The sequence below is a fragment of the Entelurus aequoreus genome, linkage group LG19 (genome assembly GCF_033978785.1).
Source record: "Entelurus aequoreus isolate RoL-2023_Sb linkage group LG19, RoL_Eaeq_v1.1, whole genome shotgun sequence".
Taxonomy (NCBI): Eukaryota; Metazoa; Chordata; class Actinopteri; order Syngnathiformes; family Syngnathidae; genus Entelurus; species Entelurus aequoreus.
In genome coordinates, this window is record NC_084749.1 from 32078532 (window position 1) to 32097668 (window position 19137).

At 37.8% G+C, this 19137-nt stretch overlaps 1 protein-coding gene across 1 annotated transcript in view; it reads right to left on the reverse strand.

The window, feature by feature from the left end:
• Positions 1-688: 688 nt before the first annotated feature.
• The window catches only part of anos1b (anosmin 1b), a 104054-nt gene continuing 85605 nt past the window's right edge, over positions 689-19137 (reverse strand). Inside the window, exons 11-15 of the mRNA XM_062028312.1 lie at positions 17759-17853; positions 10452-10614; positions 10127-10359; positions 9886-10027; positions 689-1477 (exon numbers count right to left, since the gene is read on the reverse strand). Coding sequence (XP_061884296.1) covers positions 9887-10027; positions 10127-10359; positions 10452-10614; positions 17759-17853 — 632 coding nt within the window. The 3' untranslated portion in view covers positions 689-1477; position 9886. The remainder of the gene's footprint in view (positions 1478-9885; positions 10028-10126; positions 10360-10451; positions 10615-17758; positions 17854-19137) is intronic.

The following is a 19137-nucleotide window of genomic DNA, read 5'->3' on the forward strand; positions in this document are numbered from 1 at the left end:
ACTTTTGACGTGTGTTTGGGGTCGTTGTCCTGTTGGAACATCCAACTGCGCCCAAGACCCAACCTCCGGGCTGATGATTTTAGGTTGTCCTGAAGAATTTGGAGGTAATCCTCCTTTTTCATTGTCCCATTTACTCTTTGTAAAGCACCAGTTCCATTGGCAGCAAAACAGGTCCAGAGCATAATACTACCACCACCATGCTTGACGGTAGGCATCTTGTTCCTGGGATTAAAGGCCTCACATTTTGTCCTCCAAACATATTGCTGGATATTGTGGCCAAACAGCTAAATTTTTGTTTCATCTGACATCACATGGACAAAGATAAGACCTACTTCTGGAGGAAAGTTCTGTGGTCAGATGAAACAAATATATATATATATATATATATATATATATATATATATATATATATATATATATATATATATATATATATATATATATATATATATATATATATATATATATATATATATATATATCCATACATAGCTTGTAATTTTTGTTGGTCATAGTTGTATAAAAAAATACAACTTTGTCTACACAACGCAAATCTTAACTTTAGATACTTTTGTTACTTGTTATTGGCCTATATAATTGAGATGGTTACAAAATAAATATATTTTTTCCAGAATAAAATAATAATTTCATTTTTTTACCTTAATAATACCAATGCTCACAAAGCTCATTGACGCAACACACATTTAATAACAAATACAGGAAAATAATAAATACAACAATTGATGCATACAATGAAATATGCTCAAAACTGAAGTAACTAGAATAAAAAATATACATAAAAAATGGCAACATGAAGGGTAACAAGAGTGATCCTTGGGGACGGGGTACACTAACATTTAAATCCTCTTTCTTCCACGAGCCCAATAAAACAGTGTGGAAAAGTCCTGAATAGTATAACGCAATATCATGAACAGACCAAAAATGTATCAAACAAACACATTCATACACATTTGAGTACAAAGTTGAAAAATAACAATATCTAAAATACACTATATTTGAGTTTTCTTCAGCAAAAAGAACCACATTTAAGATAACATTGCAGTCCCTCTGAAATAAACACAATCTATATATTTGTATTTGTACATAAGGTCAGTGCTAAATCATTTTCTACATGATATAATACAAAATTGGTGCCAACACCTCCCTAAGGGTGTCATTTGGTTCCAGTGAAGTTGAGTGCATTCATCTTTAGTTCAGCAAATGTCTTTGGGAGAAGTGTGATGTACTGTATATTACTGTTGCAGACTTGACTTTTTACATTATCTGTAATAAGGAACTGTCACCTGACCCCTTAAAATGATGTCTGCTTACAAAACAATCAATGCAAGAGGGGAGAATACTTCTTCTGAATGTGCTTCATTCGACCTTTAAATTAAAACAAGTTGCATCTCGAATGACATACCAGTTGTTGGTAAAAAGAAAACAATGGTGCAGCAGAGTCCTGTAGCACGTAGATCTGAAAAAGATACACACAATTATTAGTTTATTTTATTGGTTTATTTGATAGGGACATTGCACATACTATTGCACAGCTAATTTTCTTTTGTTGTCCCCTCGCAAAGGCAAAGTGACAGAACATTAAAACATATTTACCAATAAACTTTAAACTACAGATGAAAAAACGCTTCAATAAAAAGAGACCACCCGCAGAAAGATGAGATCAACAACAATGAATACATTAGACCAGTGGTTCTCAAACTTTTTTCACCAAGTACCACCCTGGAAAACACTTGACTCTCCATAATGACCAACATTAAAATACAGTACAATAGTAAGCCTAAGTATTCATTAAAAACAAGGCAGAGGTTTTATTTAATGAGTATATTGAATATTTTGGGCACTGTAGCATTACACACAGTTTGAACAGTAGCACTCTGTTTGAATATAGAAAAATAAAAACTACTTTAATCAAGTGATTCTTTGGCATACCACTAGCTCAGGTGTCGGCAACCCAAATTGTTGAAAAAGCCATATTGGACCAAAAAAAAAAATCTGTCTGGAGCCGCAAAAAATGAAAAGCCTTATATAAGTGTTATAATTAAGCCAACACATGATGTAAGTGTCTACATTAACTATATTAGCCTACTATCAAAATGACTATGTGTCGCAGGCTGACGCAAATCTTTGTTGACAGAAATGTTGAAATGTAATATTTATTCTACACATTTTTACAACATTGGAAAACATTATTAAAACATAGGCTTTTCGGAGGGTGTGATAACTTCTGGAAATTACTGTCTTAGAATGGCCAAAGGTAAAGATGTGTGTGTTCAAGTTGAAGGAAACGGAAACTACAAAAAAAATGAGCTCAAATATACCTAAAATATAGGAGGCATAATGATGCATTATGTACATACAGCTAGCATAAATAGCATATTAGCGTTGATTAGCTTGCAGTCATGCAGTGACCAAATATGTCTGATTAGCACTCCACAAAGTCAATAACATCAACAAAGCTCACCTTTGTGGATTCACGCACAGCATAAAACGTTTGATGGACAAATAGAGACAAAGAAGGAGTGGCTTAAAACACGTCTTTCTGTGGCAGCATCAAGGAAAGTTGTACATGTAAACAGACTACGGTGCGTTGAAGGACTTCCGAAAGTAGGACAAAATGGAGCGCGCCAAATACTCTCATCAGTGAAGCATGTTTAATGTAAGCAGTGGGATTTCTAACAATTAGGAAGGTTTGTGTCATGTTTGTCCGACAGAAACCATATTAAAACAAAAACTTTTTTTTTTCCTCATCTTTTTCCATTTTCATACATTTTTGAAAAAGCTCCAGGGAGCCACTAGGGCGGCGCTAAAGAGCCGCTTGTGGCTCGAAAGCCGCGCGTTGCCGACCCCCGCACTAGCTGAAGCAGTTTGAGAATCACTGCATTAGATAGACACATCTAATGGCTACAAACCTGACGATCATTTAACCATTTCTTTATGGTCAATTTAAAATGGTGTAAAGCAGTGTTTTTCAACCACTGTACCACGGCACACTAGTGTGCCGTGAGATACAGTCTGGTGTGCCGTGGGAGATTATCTAATTTCACCTATTTGGGTTAAAAATATTTTTTGCAAACCAGTAATTATAGTCTGCAAATTATGTGTTGTTGTTGAGTGTCAGTGCTGTCTAGAACTTGGCAGAGTAACTGTGTAATACTCTTCCATATCAGTAGGTGGCAGCAGGTAGCTAATTGCTTTGTAGATGTCGGAAACAGCGGCAGACAGCGTGCAGGCAAAAAGGTGTCTAATGCTTAAACCAAAAATAAACAAAAGGTGAGTGCCCCTAAGAAAAGGCATTAAAGCTTAGGGAAGGCTATGCAGAACGAAACTAAAACTGAACTGGCTGCAATAAACAAAAACGGAATGCTGGACGACAGCAAAGACTTACGTGGAGCAAAGACGGCGTCCACAATGTACATCCAAACATGACATGACAATCAACAATGTCCCCACAAAGAAGGATAAAAACAACTGAAATATTCTTGATTGCTAAAACAAAGTAGATGTGGGAAATATCGCTCAAAGGAGGACATCAAACTGCTACAGGAAAATACCAAAAAAAGAGAAAAAGCCACCAAAATAGGAGCGCAAGACAAGAACTAAAACACTACACAGGAAAACACCAAAAAACTCAAAATAAGCCACGGCGTGATGTGACAGGTCGTGACAGTACACCTACTTTGAGACAAGAGCTATAGTGATGCATGCTTGGTTATGGTTTAATGTCATATCCAACAATTGCGACAACAACTTTTTATTGTCTACGGAGTTTTGTTTTATAATGATTTCTGCTGGTGGTGTGCCTCCGGATTTTTTCAACGCAAAAAATGTGCTTTGGCTCAAAAAAGGTTGAAAAACACTGGTGTAAAGTACGTAGAGTTGTATTAGGATTTAATGTTAGCCATAAATGCATCATCCATTTTACAGTTTTTTTTCCATTGAGCTCAGGAACAAATGCAGATTTCTCTTTTGATTTGGACATATACAACAGCAACTTCTGCGTACATTAACTAGTGTGCCAACCTCTGAACAGATGTCAGCAGGAAGATTATTAACATACTGTATACACTGAAGAGCATAGGGTCCAACATTGATCCTTGGGGACGGGGTAACCCTGCTGAGCTGTCTAAATGGGAGGACATGGTGTGTTCAAATATGATTTCAACCATTTCAGTGTTGAGATGATCATTCTGATAAAAGGATATTATACAAGAATTCAAAGAAACTATTTACGGAGTGTGATTTGTTCTAAATTTTGTTTCCAAGGTGCATCAATAAATTGAAAGAGATTTTGATTTAGATTAGATTGTAAACTGGAAGATAAATAGACATATAGTTGAGTGCCTTCCTGCATTGCAACACATTATAATATGTAAAAAGCGGGGGGAGGTTTATTGTTTTATCATTTATATAAATAATTATTTATAATAATTACCGTATTCCCAATTATTATTATATTTATGAAACACATATGTTTTAAAAAAAATGTCAACAATCAATTAAATACATCAAACATGTGAGAAGTGTTTGAGAGTCAGATGTTTTATTGTGTACTTTCCGACACTGATTGATATTTTTATAATTGTGCATTTTAAGTGTGCAGGAGTAGGGGGCCGCCCCAGGGCTTCAGGTCAAATGTCTGAAAGGTTTGGGAACCACTGTTCTAAATCATCCAAGTCACCCGAAAATATAATATATCATGGTAGCAATGATGCTTTGAATTCAATGTTTCAGTCACGTCACTATGATTGAAAGATAAGGGGTGGGTGATGATGGCATTTTTCACACAAACATAAGCTTCATCAATTAATTCTTCATTTGAAGAATATTTATCAGGAATTGTTATCTGACTCATGCTTTTCACTCTTTGTGCTCTCTGGAAGAGTCACTGCTTTTGCTCCCCTTCAAGATAACTTCTTGTATTTTATTACAAAATAACAAATGAGTTATATAAACACATGGAATACATGGATTTTTTTATTATTTTGTATTTTTATATAAAATATGTTTGGGAGGGAGCAGGGGGAAAAAAAAGAGTGTCTGTTTCTCATTCCCTGTATTTTTTTTACCCTATCAAATGCATAAAACATAAAAAAAAAAAAACCACATGGAATACAATATCTAGTTTCTGTCCCCTAGAAAACGTAGGTAAACATTACTTTTCACCGACCATTAAAATACCAACTTACAATTTGTAATGTGAAAAATTTGATGCTAAAGAAGTCCTTGTTGAAAATACACCCGCCACCCACCCGTTGTTATATATCTAATATAGACGATGCAAGGAATTCCTGTTAAAGAAAGGAGACTGATCCAATGCAGCAAGGACATTCAATGTGTGCCAAAAAATACATAGTTAAATGTTGTTACCCACATACAAAAAACGAGCAGCACTCTTTGAAACAGGCAATTATTCATCAGGCACTGCTGCAGCTGTCACGCCAAATTTCTTCCCCCTACAACCCCCCCCCCCCCCCCCCCCATTTACTTCCGTGGTCATTGACAGCGATCGATAGCACTTCGGCTTTGACTGCCCGTCGCTGGTAGGATACTTCGTCTTTGACAGCTGCTGGAATCTGAAGAAATCGATTATTGTTTATTTTTTGTACAGGCGCGAAACAGGACAGTCGCGTGCCGGTTAAGGACCTCCGGCAACTTTGTGATTTTATTGGACGCAGCCCCGGAAGTAAATGGGGAGGGGGGGAGGTTTTGGTAGGGGGAAGAAATTTGGCGTGACAGCTGCAGCAGTGCCTGATGAATAATTGCCTGTTTCAAAGAGTGCTGCTCGTTTTTCGTATGTGGGTAACTACATTTAACTATGTATTTTTTTTCCTGAATTGGTTCAACCGCCACCCGCCCGAATCTATTTAAAATCAATTTTTTTCGTCATGCATCCGCCCGACCCGCGGATTATCCGCGGAGTCCGCGGTTGTGTCCGCAAACCGCGCATCTCTAATATATATATATATATATATATATATATATATATTTATATATATATTTATACACACACACATATATACATATATATATATATATATATATACATACAATCATTGTACCCTCTGTAACACCTTGCACTGCGCCTCATGTCGTACATTGTCTTACATTTTTCTTTACAGCCAGGTGGGAGCGCTGTTCTGCTAGTGACAGCTTTGTTCCAACAGTGCTGTTATTTTTTAAGGGTAAATTACAACTGCTATACCAGGGGTGTCAAATCAGGCCCGCGAACAGGTTTTATCCGGCCCGCTGGATGAGTTTGCTAAGTATAAAAATGAACCTGAAATTTTTGAATGAAAGAAACTGATGTTCTAAATGTGTCCACTGGATGTCGCAATAGCAATTATTTGTATCTTTGTAGATGATGCTACATATGTACAAAATAAACCACATGATGTTTTAGGAAAATGATCAAACTACATAAACAACATACTGTAATTTGATATCGATGTATTTTTTTTGTCTTCATAGATTGAAAATTAACACCAATGAGTTGACTGATCAACATTATCACATAATTTATTCAGAAAATATAAATAACTACAAATAAAGATAGAATACTTTTAACCGCAACATGTAAGTGTAAAAAAACAACAACAACATTATCCATCCATCCATCCATTTTCTACCGCTTGTCCCTTATGATTTGTACAATTTCAGAATGTGCTTGTTCTATTTTTAAACAAAGAAAACAATCTGAAGTTGTCTTTATTTTTAAGTTATCGTGCCGTGATTTTACCAGTTCAGCCCACTTGGGAGTAGATTTTTCTCCATGTGGCCCCCGATCTAAAATGAGTTTGACACCCCTGTGCTATACTATACATAGTCTGTGGTAATGTTTAGTTGTAGAATGTGACCCTGAGCAACATCAAATCAGCAATGTACGAGAATCTTCTTCAATATACGACAACTTTAAGCTTCTGGTCTGATAATTTGTCATTTGCCAACCGGCATCACCAGTGGAAGCTCAAGTCACTGAGTTGTATTTAGTACCTTTTTTTATTGAGCACCCACACACCAAACCAGCATCCTATTGGCCACCTTTCTTTTCATTTTAATCAAATAATAAAAGCATTTTATATTATTTGCATTAGTATTATTAATTGTTTGGATGCGTTTGAGTCATATTCTCACAGTTTTTTTTTAAAGTTAAGTGTAGATCCGTCAGATGGGTACCTTTCACATTTGAATCAATATGGTTCCAATTCCCGGTACCTGGGAATTGATACGGATTATTATAGGGCTGCGCGGAATACACGTTATGACGGTAAAAATGATATAGAAAATATCACGATAGATACATAATCGATATCAATATAAAATCCATTCGATAAAACATTCAATATATTTTTTGGTCAGAAGAAACTAGAAGTTACGAAGTAAGGTTCGTTGTATGAAGTCACTCGCGCTTTTTAGGAAGCCAGCAAAACAGAAAGTATCACTGAGCTATGGGAGTGAGACGCTAACAGCCAATCACGTGACAGTATCAACTACCAGTTTGGTTGCGCCGTCTTTATGTCTTGCTGGGGATTCTCTGCATGGAGTGAGACGAGAGACTGATCTCTTGATATCAGCTCAATAACAGAAACTTGCCTTTAGTTTTGTTGGTTTTAATGCAGACAGTGCGGCAATATCCTGACACTTCCAATTTGTCCGTTTAACTACAAGCCACCCAAACTACTCTCTGTAGTGTCCAATAGCTGATACACTACTGCCACCTAGTGTCTCAAAACTGCAACTACCTTCAAGTCGACTGCATTTATTTTTACCACCTTTGCCACACTCATCCTACTTGGCTACCAGACACCTTCTCCACTGATCAATAGCACCCTTGCTAAGTTGGAAATTATATTACTATTTATTGGCAGTCACAAAAGTATCATTTATTATCAATATCGATCAATATAAAAACGTATATTGTGAACGTTTTGGGCCATATCACCCAGGCCTACTTATGTTGTTCTTCCGCACAATAAATGCTCAAAAAATTACATTATATCTTTGCTTTTGTTGTTGTTGTTTTTTTAAATCAATATAGGTTTGCTAAGGGACATCAAAACCTATTGCGAAACACCTCCATTATAAGTTGTACACAGCAACATTTATACCGCGATATATACTGTTTGCGGGAAGGGATTCAATTTATATTGTGATATGAATTTTGGGTCACACCACCCGGCCAATTTCCAGTATCAATTTTCGGTACTTCTGTGTGTGTTCAAATGTGTCAATAAATGTTCAAATAATGTTTAAAAAATGAAATCTTTTTTTTCCCATTTAACATTGTCCAATCGTTATCTTATTTTCTTACTCTTCTGTGTCTCATTTGCAAGTACTGTACTACACTTTATTATAGAGTAGACTTTACAAGCAGTTGCGATTTCTGAGGCAGTTGATGGTAGTAGTCTATAGACTACGATAGCCAGGAAGAAGTCTTTGCCATTTCCCAGTCTTGTCTCTTGTTGAAACCTACAAAGTGTTCATACGGCAAGTATTGTACTTATTGCATTATTGTTTAATTGTAATGTGCAACTTAGCTAGAGTTTTGATTTGAAATTCGTAGGTGTTGAAATTGCCATTGAAAATCACTAGTGCTTATCTCCATCCATCCATCCATCCATCCATCTTCTTCCGCTTATCTGAGGTCTGGTCACGGGGGCAGCAGCCTAAGCAGGGAAGCCCAGACTTTCCTCTCCCCAGCCACTTCGTCCAGCTCCTCCCGGGGGATCCCGAGGCGCTCCCAGGCCAGCCGGGAGACATAGTCTTCCCAACCGGTCAGACGTGCCCTAAACACCTCCCTAGGGAGGCGTTCGGGTGGCATCCTGACCAGATGCCCGAACCACCTCTTGATGTGGAGGAGCAGCGGCTTTACTTTGAGCTCCCCACGGATGGCAGAGCTTCTTACCCTATCTCTAAGGGAGAGCCCCAACACCCGGTGCAGGAAACTCATTTCGGCCGCTTGTACCCGTGATCTTGTCCTTTCGGTCATAACCCAAAGCTCATGACCATAGGTGAGGATGGGAACGTAGATCGACCGGTAAATTGAGAGCTTTGCCTTCCGGCTCAACTCCTTCCGGATCGATACAGCGTCCGCATTACTGAAGACGCCACACCGATCCGCCTGTCGATCTCACGATCCACTCTTCCCTCACTCGTGAACAAGACTCCGAGGTACTTGAACTAGTGCTTATCTGTAGCATATAAATGGAAAACCCAATGCTAATTGTAAATAATGTAAATAACTCAATGTATATACTCTGATGATTAACTCGTGTGATGACTGTATTATGCTGATAGTATATATTAGTACCATGAATATAACATAACATAATAATATAACATAATATAACACAACGTGGACACCGACTTAAACAAGTTGAAAAACTTATTCGGGTGTTACCATTTAGTGGTCAATTGTACGGAATATGTACTGTACTGTGCAATCTACTAATAAAAGTTTCAATCAATCAATCAATCAATCAATCAAAGCATCGAGCTCGCACATTTTGAAAAGTTTACTTTTGAGGGCCTTCTTGCTTTGTTGGTAAGGAAAAATGTAACATAACCTAACGGCAGTCAGGCTGAGTCCGCTCTGATTGCTTGACTACTTGTTACCCCGCCAAGTGCTTGAGCCGGTGCCAAGTCTGCAACCGGAATGTGTTGATCAAAATAAGGCACTGTTTGATTTTACATGAAGCAGTACCAGGTGGTACAGACGGACTTCGGTCTGTAGCTTACAAAAGCATCCACTTCGGTACCGACCTGAACTAATTTCTTTTCTATGATTATAGCGGGGCCCAAGCCACCCTAAAATAAACCCAGTGACGTTCATGCTCTGATTATTTGTATGCATTCAAAAAAAGCTACCTCACAATGGTGTGTCATTTACAGGAGTTTGAAACGTTTTGGAGACCGCGGCACCGTTGCTGCCCCCTGTTGTTAAAACCTGAAGCTGCACTTGGTAAATACTGTCAGTCTGGAGGCCATGAACCATCACTGCCCGCTGAGACTGAAAGGTAGAAAACAAAGGCAGAAGACAATGGACCAGTCAAAAGATGGAAACTATGACAAACACGGAAAAATACACAGTGCTTGATTTCTGTCTCACCGGTGCAACTGTCTGCGTCTGCGAGATAAGCATGTCCTCCTGGCCTTTTGTCCTCATGGTAACTCCTGACTGCAGCACCCACGTGAACTGGAACCCTTCAACTTCTGCCATGTCCAGTGCATGCTGGGATACCCGCCAGCGAAATACAGCCAGCAACGTACCATTGACTTGATAAAACTCTGCTGTGAGCCGCTCGGGACGGAGTACCACCTTTCTGCCTGCTGGGGGGCGCTCTGACACAAAGGATAGAAAACGTTCCCTTTTCTAATCTTTTATCAATCTTATGAAAATAGTTTATGAGCACTCATAAAATCAAAGATGATACCTTCAGCGTAGCAGGGTAAAACTTGGCTTTCTTTGACCCGGACGGAGGAGCAAGTCGGAGTAGTAACCCAGGCAACAGCCTCTGACCCAGGATCCGTCTTCATTGCCACAGCCACCCAGTACTTACAGGCAAACAGTAGGCCTGTGATGGTGTAATGGGTACCCTGGAGGGAGAAAGTATGTCAATGTTTGTGAGAGACCCAATGTTTCATGTGACATATTACCTGTCTTAGGGAACCAAATATAATATTTATTTCATCTTGGGAAGAAAAAAAAACCACTTGCAACAATTTGTTCTTGGCAGCTAGGTTTATGGGCACCATCAAAGGGTGAGAGATGATGTCATTGTTTAAATTATACACTTCACTGAACAAATATCTCTTTCAATGACCTCAACAAATTGCACACAGCGCAATTATACTTATCAACTATGACAGCATGAATTAAGAAGTTACTAGTGGGACACTAGACATGTGTTTTTCATAAAAATCTATCTGTTATGTGTATTTTCTACATGTATTTTTTCATGTTATATTCCTCTCCAGGTACTCTGACTAAATTGTCAACAGTTGAATAAATGAATGATTTTTTGTCTATGTGTGACTTTTCTGCAGGTGTTAAGAGGCTAAAAAAAAAATGGTTAGCTTCTTTCATCGTGAGCGTGAATTTTATTGCAGCTGTAACTAATCATTTGTATTGCGAATTTTGATTAGAAATCAGAGAAGACGTTTGCAGAGATGTGAAGTACGCCCTCTTAACGAATCCCATACAAACAGGAAATAATGTTCTACAAGCTAACTAGTTACTTTTAATGCAGGCCCGGGCAATTATTTCGACTTGGGGACCACATTGAGAGAAAATATGTGTCTGGGGTGTTTAATTGTATGTATATATATATATATATATATATATATATATATATATATATATATATATATATACATACACATACATACATATATATATATATATATATATATATATATATATATATATATATATATATATATATATATATATATATATATATATATATATATATATATATATATATATATATATATATATATATATACATACACATACATACATATATATATATATATATATATATATATATATATATATATATATATATATATATATATATATATATATATACACACAAATATATACACATATATATACATACATATATATACACATATATAGATATATATACATATATATATATATACTATATACATACATATACACATATTATATATATACATATATATATACACATATACATATTATATGGAGTGTTGCTGGTTACTGGGGTTCAATTCCCACCTTCTACCTTCCTAGTCATGTCCGTTGTGTCCTTGGGCAAGACACTTCACCCTTTGCCTCTGATGGCTGCTGGTTAGCGCCTTGCATGGCAGCTCCCGCCATCAGTGTGTGAATGTGTGTGTGAATGGGTAAATGTGGAAATACTGTCAAAGCGCTTTGAGTACCTTGAAGGTAGAAAAGCGCTATACAAGTATAACCCATTTATCATTTATTTATATTATATACATACATATACACGTTATATATATTAGATACATACACTGCCGTTCAGAAGTTTGGGGTCACCCAAACAATTTTGTGGAATAGCCTTCATTTCTAAGAACAAGAATAGACTGTCGAGTTTCAGATGAAAGTTCTCTTTTTCTGGACATTTTGAGCGTTTAATTGACCCCACAAATGTGATGCTCCAGAAACTCAATCTGCTCAAAGGAAGGTCAGTTTTGTAGTTTCTGTAACGAGCTAAACTGTTTTCAGATGTGTGAACATGATTGCACAAGGGTTTTGTAATCATCAATTAGCCTTCTGAGCAAACACATTGTACCATTAGAACACTGGAGTGATAGTTTCTGGAAATGGGCCTCTATACACCTATGTAGATATTGCACCAAAAACCAGACATTTGCAGCTAGAATAGTCATTTACCACATTAGCAATGTATAGAGTGTATTTCTTTAAAGTTAAGACTAGTTTAAAGTTATCTTAATTGAAAAGTACAGTGCTTTTCCTTCAAAAATAAGGACATTTCAATGTGACCCCAAACTTTTGAGCGGTAGTGTACATATGCATATACACATATTATATATATATATATATATATATATATATATATATATATATATATATATATATATATATATATATATATGTTTTGTTGTAAAAATCTGCTGTACAGTATGTGTGCTTGGGTCCCTTTTTTCAGGAACACTAAGACAAAAAAAACAGTGTCTGATAAAATGCTAAATCGTTATGACAAACCACCTTAAAAAAATCGGAATGGAATTTAATTTTTTTTTTACTGAATAAGACATAATACATGAAAATAAAGAATGCGGGATTTACAATATTAACTATGAACCATAAAACACTGAATAGTAACAAGATATGAACATAGCTCCTCTTTTCTTTTCTTTTTGAATCACCTCCTCAATCGACATCATTTACAATCAAACAAATTGCAAAAAAATGCAACAAACACGGCAAAATATTAATGCAAAGGGTAAAAAAAAAAAAAAACACAATCTGAGTATATCACTTTTTTGCAGAACTTTGTTGTAATAAATCTGCTTCCAAGTCTTTCAGGCTGGCTGCACTGTAAAAAAAACAAAAACCCACCCACACTGCTTGGTGCCTCATCTGAGCTGCTGTGATGTAGATTACCAGAATAACCTTTATATCACCCAAAAGTGCATACTCCAACCATTAACATATGTTCTATAGTTCAAGACTTACGGCAGTGCTTCTCAAATATGTTCTGTTACACCTCCTCCAGGAAGAAGAAAATATCGTGCGCCCTCCCATTATCCACCGTGACTATAAATAGTACAATTTGTCTATAAAATTGTTATAACTATACCTCTGCATAACATTGTAAGATTATTAACATTAAAGGAAACAACACACAGGTTGTTCCTCGTCTCCCACCGTGGTTACAGTGAAGCCAAGTGCTACATACGCTTGGTCATATTCTGGTACGGCACAAAAAGCATGTTCCCTGAGGACACATGCGCCCCCCCCCCCCAGGATCATATGCACCTCTAAAAAATTACTGTAGACCAGGGCCGTCCCCTGGCATAAACACTATGCAGTTTGCTTAGGGCCACAACCAGTAGGGAGGGCCACATGATTATGGTGACAGGTCACTTCAGTAGCTGATCGTCATCGTGCTCTGCAGGTAATCAGAGGTGAGTCAACATGTTTTTTAGTAATAGTTTTAGCTCATTTTGGCAGTATCGCAGCCCCGCCCATTTAAAATCCCATAGAGATAATTGCTCATTAAATATCGCTTCAAACGCTGTCATCGCACAGTTTTAGAAATACAGCCATACTTTTTAGGTTTATATTGTAGCCAAACCTTTTCCCTAAACATATAATGCCGAAAAAACATTGTTTTGATTCATAGTTTTTGGCCATTTATTGTGTTTTGTTTACTTTTTTGTGGGCTCTGTACCGAGGATGTCGTTGTGGCTTGTGCAGCCCTTTGAGACACTTGTGATTTAGGTCTATATAAATAAACATTGATTGATGATTGATTGACTTTTTAAATTAAAGCCAAGGCAGCATAGTAGTTTGGAAATGGTTTCATAAAGCTTTTCTTTTCCCTTTTGGACCTATTTTTTGCCCTTTTCATATGAACGTTGGACATTATGTGGAAAATAAAAGTGTGACTATACTTTTTAACATTATTGCTCTATAGCCCCTTAGCGTGTTACACAAGTAATAGTAATGTCCCAAATGGGGCAACAAACAATGTCTTGTTTAGGGCCACAAAAATAGTGTGGATAATAGTGCAGTGTTTCTTAACCATTGGCCATTGATGGGCCGCCAAAAAATATATTTTTTGTCATCTGTGGTCCGTATGGGCCGCAGCGGTAATTAGCTATGGTACACTTTTCCACCACTTGTGGCAGTAATGACAATATAAAACAAACATAGGACGTCTGTAACTTAAGTCATAGAGAAGTTTCCTCAGCGCAGAAATTATGACTAAGGTGCTAAAGCTGTATTTTCATTTGTTTAAATTAATTTTATTTGATTAGTATTTATTAGGGTTGTGTACGATAAACCGATGCGACCGAGTATTCGATTCAACAAGTGAGCGATTAGATTGCATCGGTAGCAGACTCCTCAATCAATGCGAATAATCCATTAATTCCTAGCTGAATCGGTTATAGAGTCATGGATCGGTTATCGCGAGACTTTGCATGGGTTGGCTAGATTACAATATGCGCCAGCGTCTCTAAAACAACGCGAGAGCTGAAGCTACTCGCCAAACGCGGTAGCCGCCTAGCTGGTATTAGCACGAGTGATAAACAAGAGACAACACGGAAAATGAACGTGGAGGAGAACGAAAGCGTCAGTCTGACCGAAGGTGATAATGGACCGAGAAAGATTTTTAAAAAAAACCACTACAGTGGTGGAAAGAGCAGCAGGACTTGCCACTGCTGTCATCTCTCGCTAAAAGATACCTCTGCATCCCGGTGTTGTGCCGGGAAACGCACCCCTGCCGTAAAATGCACCTCCTGACGCGGGAGCGCGCTTACGTCACTCGTCTCGAAAAGTATATCTAAACTCGGCTGTAATGACCGAAGTGGCTGAAATCGCCTCCTTTAAATCGCCTCTTTCGGCATAAAAAAGTACATAAAGTGAAATAATCCAAGTTCTCTTTACTTGTGGATGGATTAAAAATTGTGAGCCTTTAATGATTTCGCCGTCATTCAAGTGGCTGAAATCGCCTCTTTCGGCATAAAAAAGTACATAAAGTGAAACACGGAATCTGAACGTGTGTTCAGTACTGCGGGAGACGTAGTTTCCACAAAACGTAGTCTGCTCAAACATGAGCATGTGGATCAGTTGATTTTCCTTAAAAAAATCTGCCCTCCAAAAAAACAGGACAGTGATGATGAAAATGCACAGGCATAGTGTAAGTGCTGCTTTTTGACCTGGGAAACGTTACCTCTCACACAGTAGTTTGATTTTTCTTTTTACATATGTATTTATACACTGTGCTTATTGTTGCCACATTTTGAGATGTGTACTAGGTGTGTAACTTGTTTTCATTGTAATGTTGCACCTTTGTTACCTATAGTGTTCAAAACACTATGCTCAGGTTGAAATATTGAATCTTTGTTACCTACCTCTAGTGTTCAAAACTATGCTCAGGCTGAAATATTGCACTTTGTTGTTACTATTCTGTGCTACTTTTACCTCTGGAGTTCCCATCCTACAATTCAGCCAGACTTTTTTTGATCCATTCTCTAAAAATAAATACATTGACATGTGATTTTGTTGTTCTGTTTTTTTTGCCAGTACCGTAAAGCCACAATGCTTGGGGATTTGGAGTCTTGAATATTAACCGTCAAATCGAATCGTATCGTTCGGAATCGAATCCAATCGAATCGGTCTGTAATAAAAGGATATCGTTTTTGAATCGAATCGTAACCTGTGTATCTAGATGCATATCGAATCGTTTATCAGAGAGAGATGTGCAACCCTAGTATTTATTAGTATTTATTTTTGTAATCAGCCTGACCTAAGTCTTGATAATAATCTTTGTGATTTGTTTCATATCATTTGACAAGGTTTATCCTGTTAAACAGTAAGTAGGTTATATATAATTATCGAATAAGATTAAAATCAAGAGTAAGATTAGCAATTCAGTGTTGATGTTTGAGTGGGCCCTGGGTCCATCTTTAGTGAAAAAGTTGGGTCCCCAGTAGAGATGTCTATCGGCCGATAAATGCTTTAAAATGTAATATCGGAAATTATTGGTATCGGTTTCAAAAAGTAAAATGTATGGCTTTTTAAAACGCCGCTTTACGTAGTGGTACACGGACGTAGGGAGAAGTACAGAGCAGTTGCGTCTCCCAGTCATACTTGCCAACCCTTCCGATTTTTCCGGGAGACTCCCGAATATCAGTGCCCCTCCCGAAAATCTCCCGGGGCAACAATTCTCCCGAATTTCTCCCGATTTCCACCCAGACAACAATATTGGGGGCGTGCCTTAAAGGCACTGCCTTTGCGTGCCGGCCCAATCACATAATAGCTACGGCTTTTCACACACACAAGTGAATGCAAGCATATTTGGTCAACAGCCATACAGGTCACACTGAGGGTGACCGTATAAACAACTTTAACACTGTTACAAATATGCGCCACACTGTGAACCCACACCAAACAAGAATGACAAACACATTTCGGGAGAACATCCGCACCGTAACACAACATAAACACAACAGAACAAATACCCAGAACCCCTTGCAGCACTAACTCTTCCGGGACGCTACAATATACACCCCCCGCTACCCCCTATCCCCCCCACCTCAACCTCCTCATGCTCTCTCAGGGAGAGCATGTCTGAAATTCCAAGCTGCTGTTTTGAGGCATGTTAAAAAAAATAATGCACTTTGTGACTTCAATAATAAATATGGCAGTGCCATGTTGGCATTTTTTTCCATAACTTGAGTTGATTTATTTTGGAAAACCTTGTTACATTGTTTAATGCATCCAGCGGGGCATCACAACAAAATTAGGCATAATAATGTGTTAATTCCACGACTGTATGTATCTGTATCGGTTGATATCGGAATCGGTAATTAAGAGTTGGACAATATCGGAATATTGGACATCTCTAGTCCCCAGGTCAAAAAGGTTAAGAACCCCTGGCATAAAAATATTGGGAAAAAGCTGCCACTGGCAATTAAGCGCCCCCACCTGGCTGAATGTATGCATAACATCAGTTACAGTGCAGAATGTATTCTGTTTGTGTTTGCAAAAAGCCACGTATTAGCCATGTAGCTCCCAAATGGTCACACATTGAGGGATTTCTGTACTTATTCATCATACAGACGGTAATTTTTTTATTTAAAAAAATTAAATAGTCTATCAACATTGAGCATAAACCGTCGTAATGTAACTACATGTGTACCTAAAAAGCAGCGACACATACAAAAACGAATATAAAGGTCAATATCCGGCCCGTGGAAGAAAAGTGCGTAGATTTTTGCAGGTCTGTTCAAATGATACATTTGTAAAGAAGCAAAGAAATCTGAGACACCGATGATGAGAAAAGGGATGTAGGACAAAGTGCTGATGGCTGAGAGACATAGTTACACAAACACAGAAGATGAGGGCATTCCATTAGGAAAAATGAGTTATGGTGCTGAAACCCAACCTGCCATACACTCACATAAGCAATAATAAGCAACAGCCAACAACCCCCTGTGACACATCATTAGTCAGCCAGGACAGATCTACCTGCACGCTTGCTGTGCCCCCAGTGCCTGTGATATTAGTGCTGCAGGTATGTGGACGCCACCGCAAAACGTATTCACCCGGGTGACGAAGTCTGGCTGAAACACAAAAAAGAAAAGAAACGTCAGACGCGCATACTGAGAAGGAGCAAGACCAACATGTTCCAATCCTGTTTTTGTACCAACATTTTCTATCTCCTCCTCTTGTCCAGCTGCCAACATCTACAAGAGAGAGGGGAGGGGGGCACTCTCTTGGGTTTTACCTCTCAGGCTATATTTTGTCTGAGTTCACTGTAAATATATCCCATATAACAAAGTTCAGCATAAAACATTATCTAAACCAGGGATTCTCAAATGTACCGTATTTTTTGGACTATAAATCACAGTTTTTTTCATAGTTTGGCCGGGGGTGTGACTTATACTCAGGAGCGACTTATGTGTGAAATTATTAACACATTACCGTAAAATATCAAATAATATTTTTTAGCTCATTCACGTAAGAGACTAGACGTATAAGAGTTCATGGGATTTAGCGATTAGGAGTGACAGATTGTTTGGTAAACGTATAGCATGTTCTAAATGTTATAGTTATTTGAATGACTCTTACCATAATATGTTACGTTAACATACCAGGCACGTTCTCAGTTGGTTATTTATGTGTCATATAACGTACACTTACTCAGCCTGTTGTTCACTATTCTTTAGGACGGCGTGGCGAAGTTGGGAGAGTGGCCGTGCCAGCAATCTGAGGGTTACTGGTTCAATCCCCACCTTCTACCATCCTAGTCACGTCCGTTGTGTCCTTGAGCAAGACACTTCACCCTTGCTCCTGATGGGCCTGGTTAGCGCCGTGCATGGCAGCTCCCGCCATCAGTGTGTGAATGGGTGAATGTGGAAATAGTGTCAAAGCGCTTTGAGTTACCTTAAGAAAAAAGTAGAAAAGAGCTATACAAGTACAACCCATTTACCATTTATTTATTTTAAATTGCCTTTCAAATGTCTATTCTTGGTGGTGGAATTTATCAAATAAATTTCCCCCAAAAATGCGACTTATATATGTTTTTGTCCTTCTTTTTTATGCATTTTCGGCCAGTGCGACTTATACTCCGGAGCGACTTTTACTCCGAAAAATACGGTACTAAACGGGCTGTATCTAGTGGTACGCCAAAAATCACTTGATCAAAGTACAGTGTTTTATTTTCCGGTATTCAAACACAGTTTTACTGTTCAAACTGTGTGTAATGTTACAGTGGCCGAAAACATTTAATATACTTGTTAAATAATACCTCTGCCTTGTTTTTAATGAATATATGGGCCTACTACGCTACTGTAGTTGAATGTTGATCATTAAGGTGGTATTTTTTTTCTGAGGTAGTACTTGGT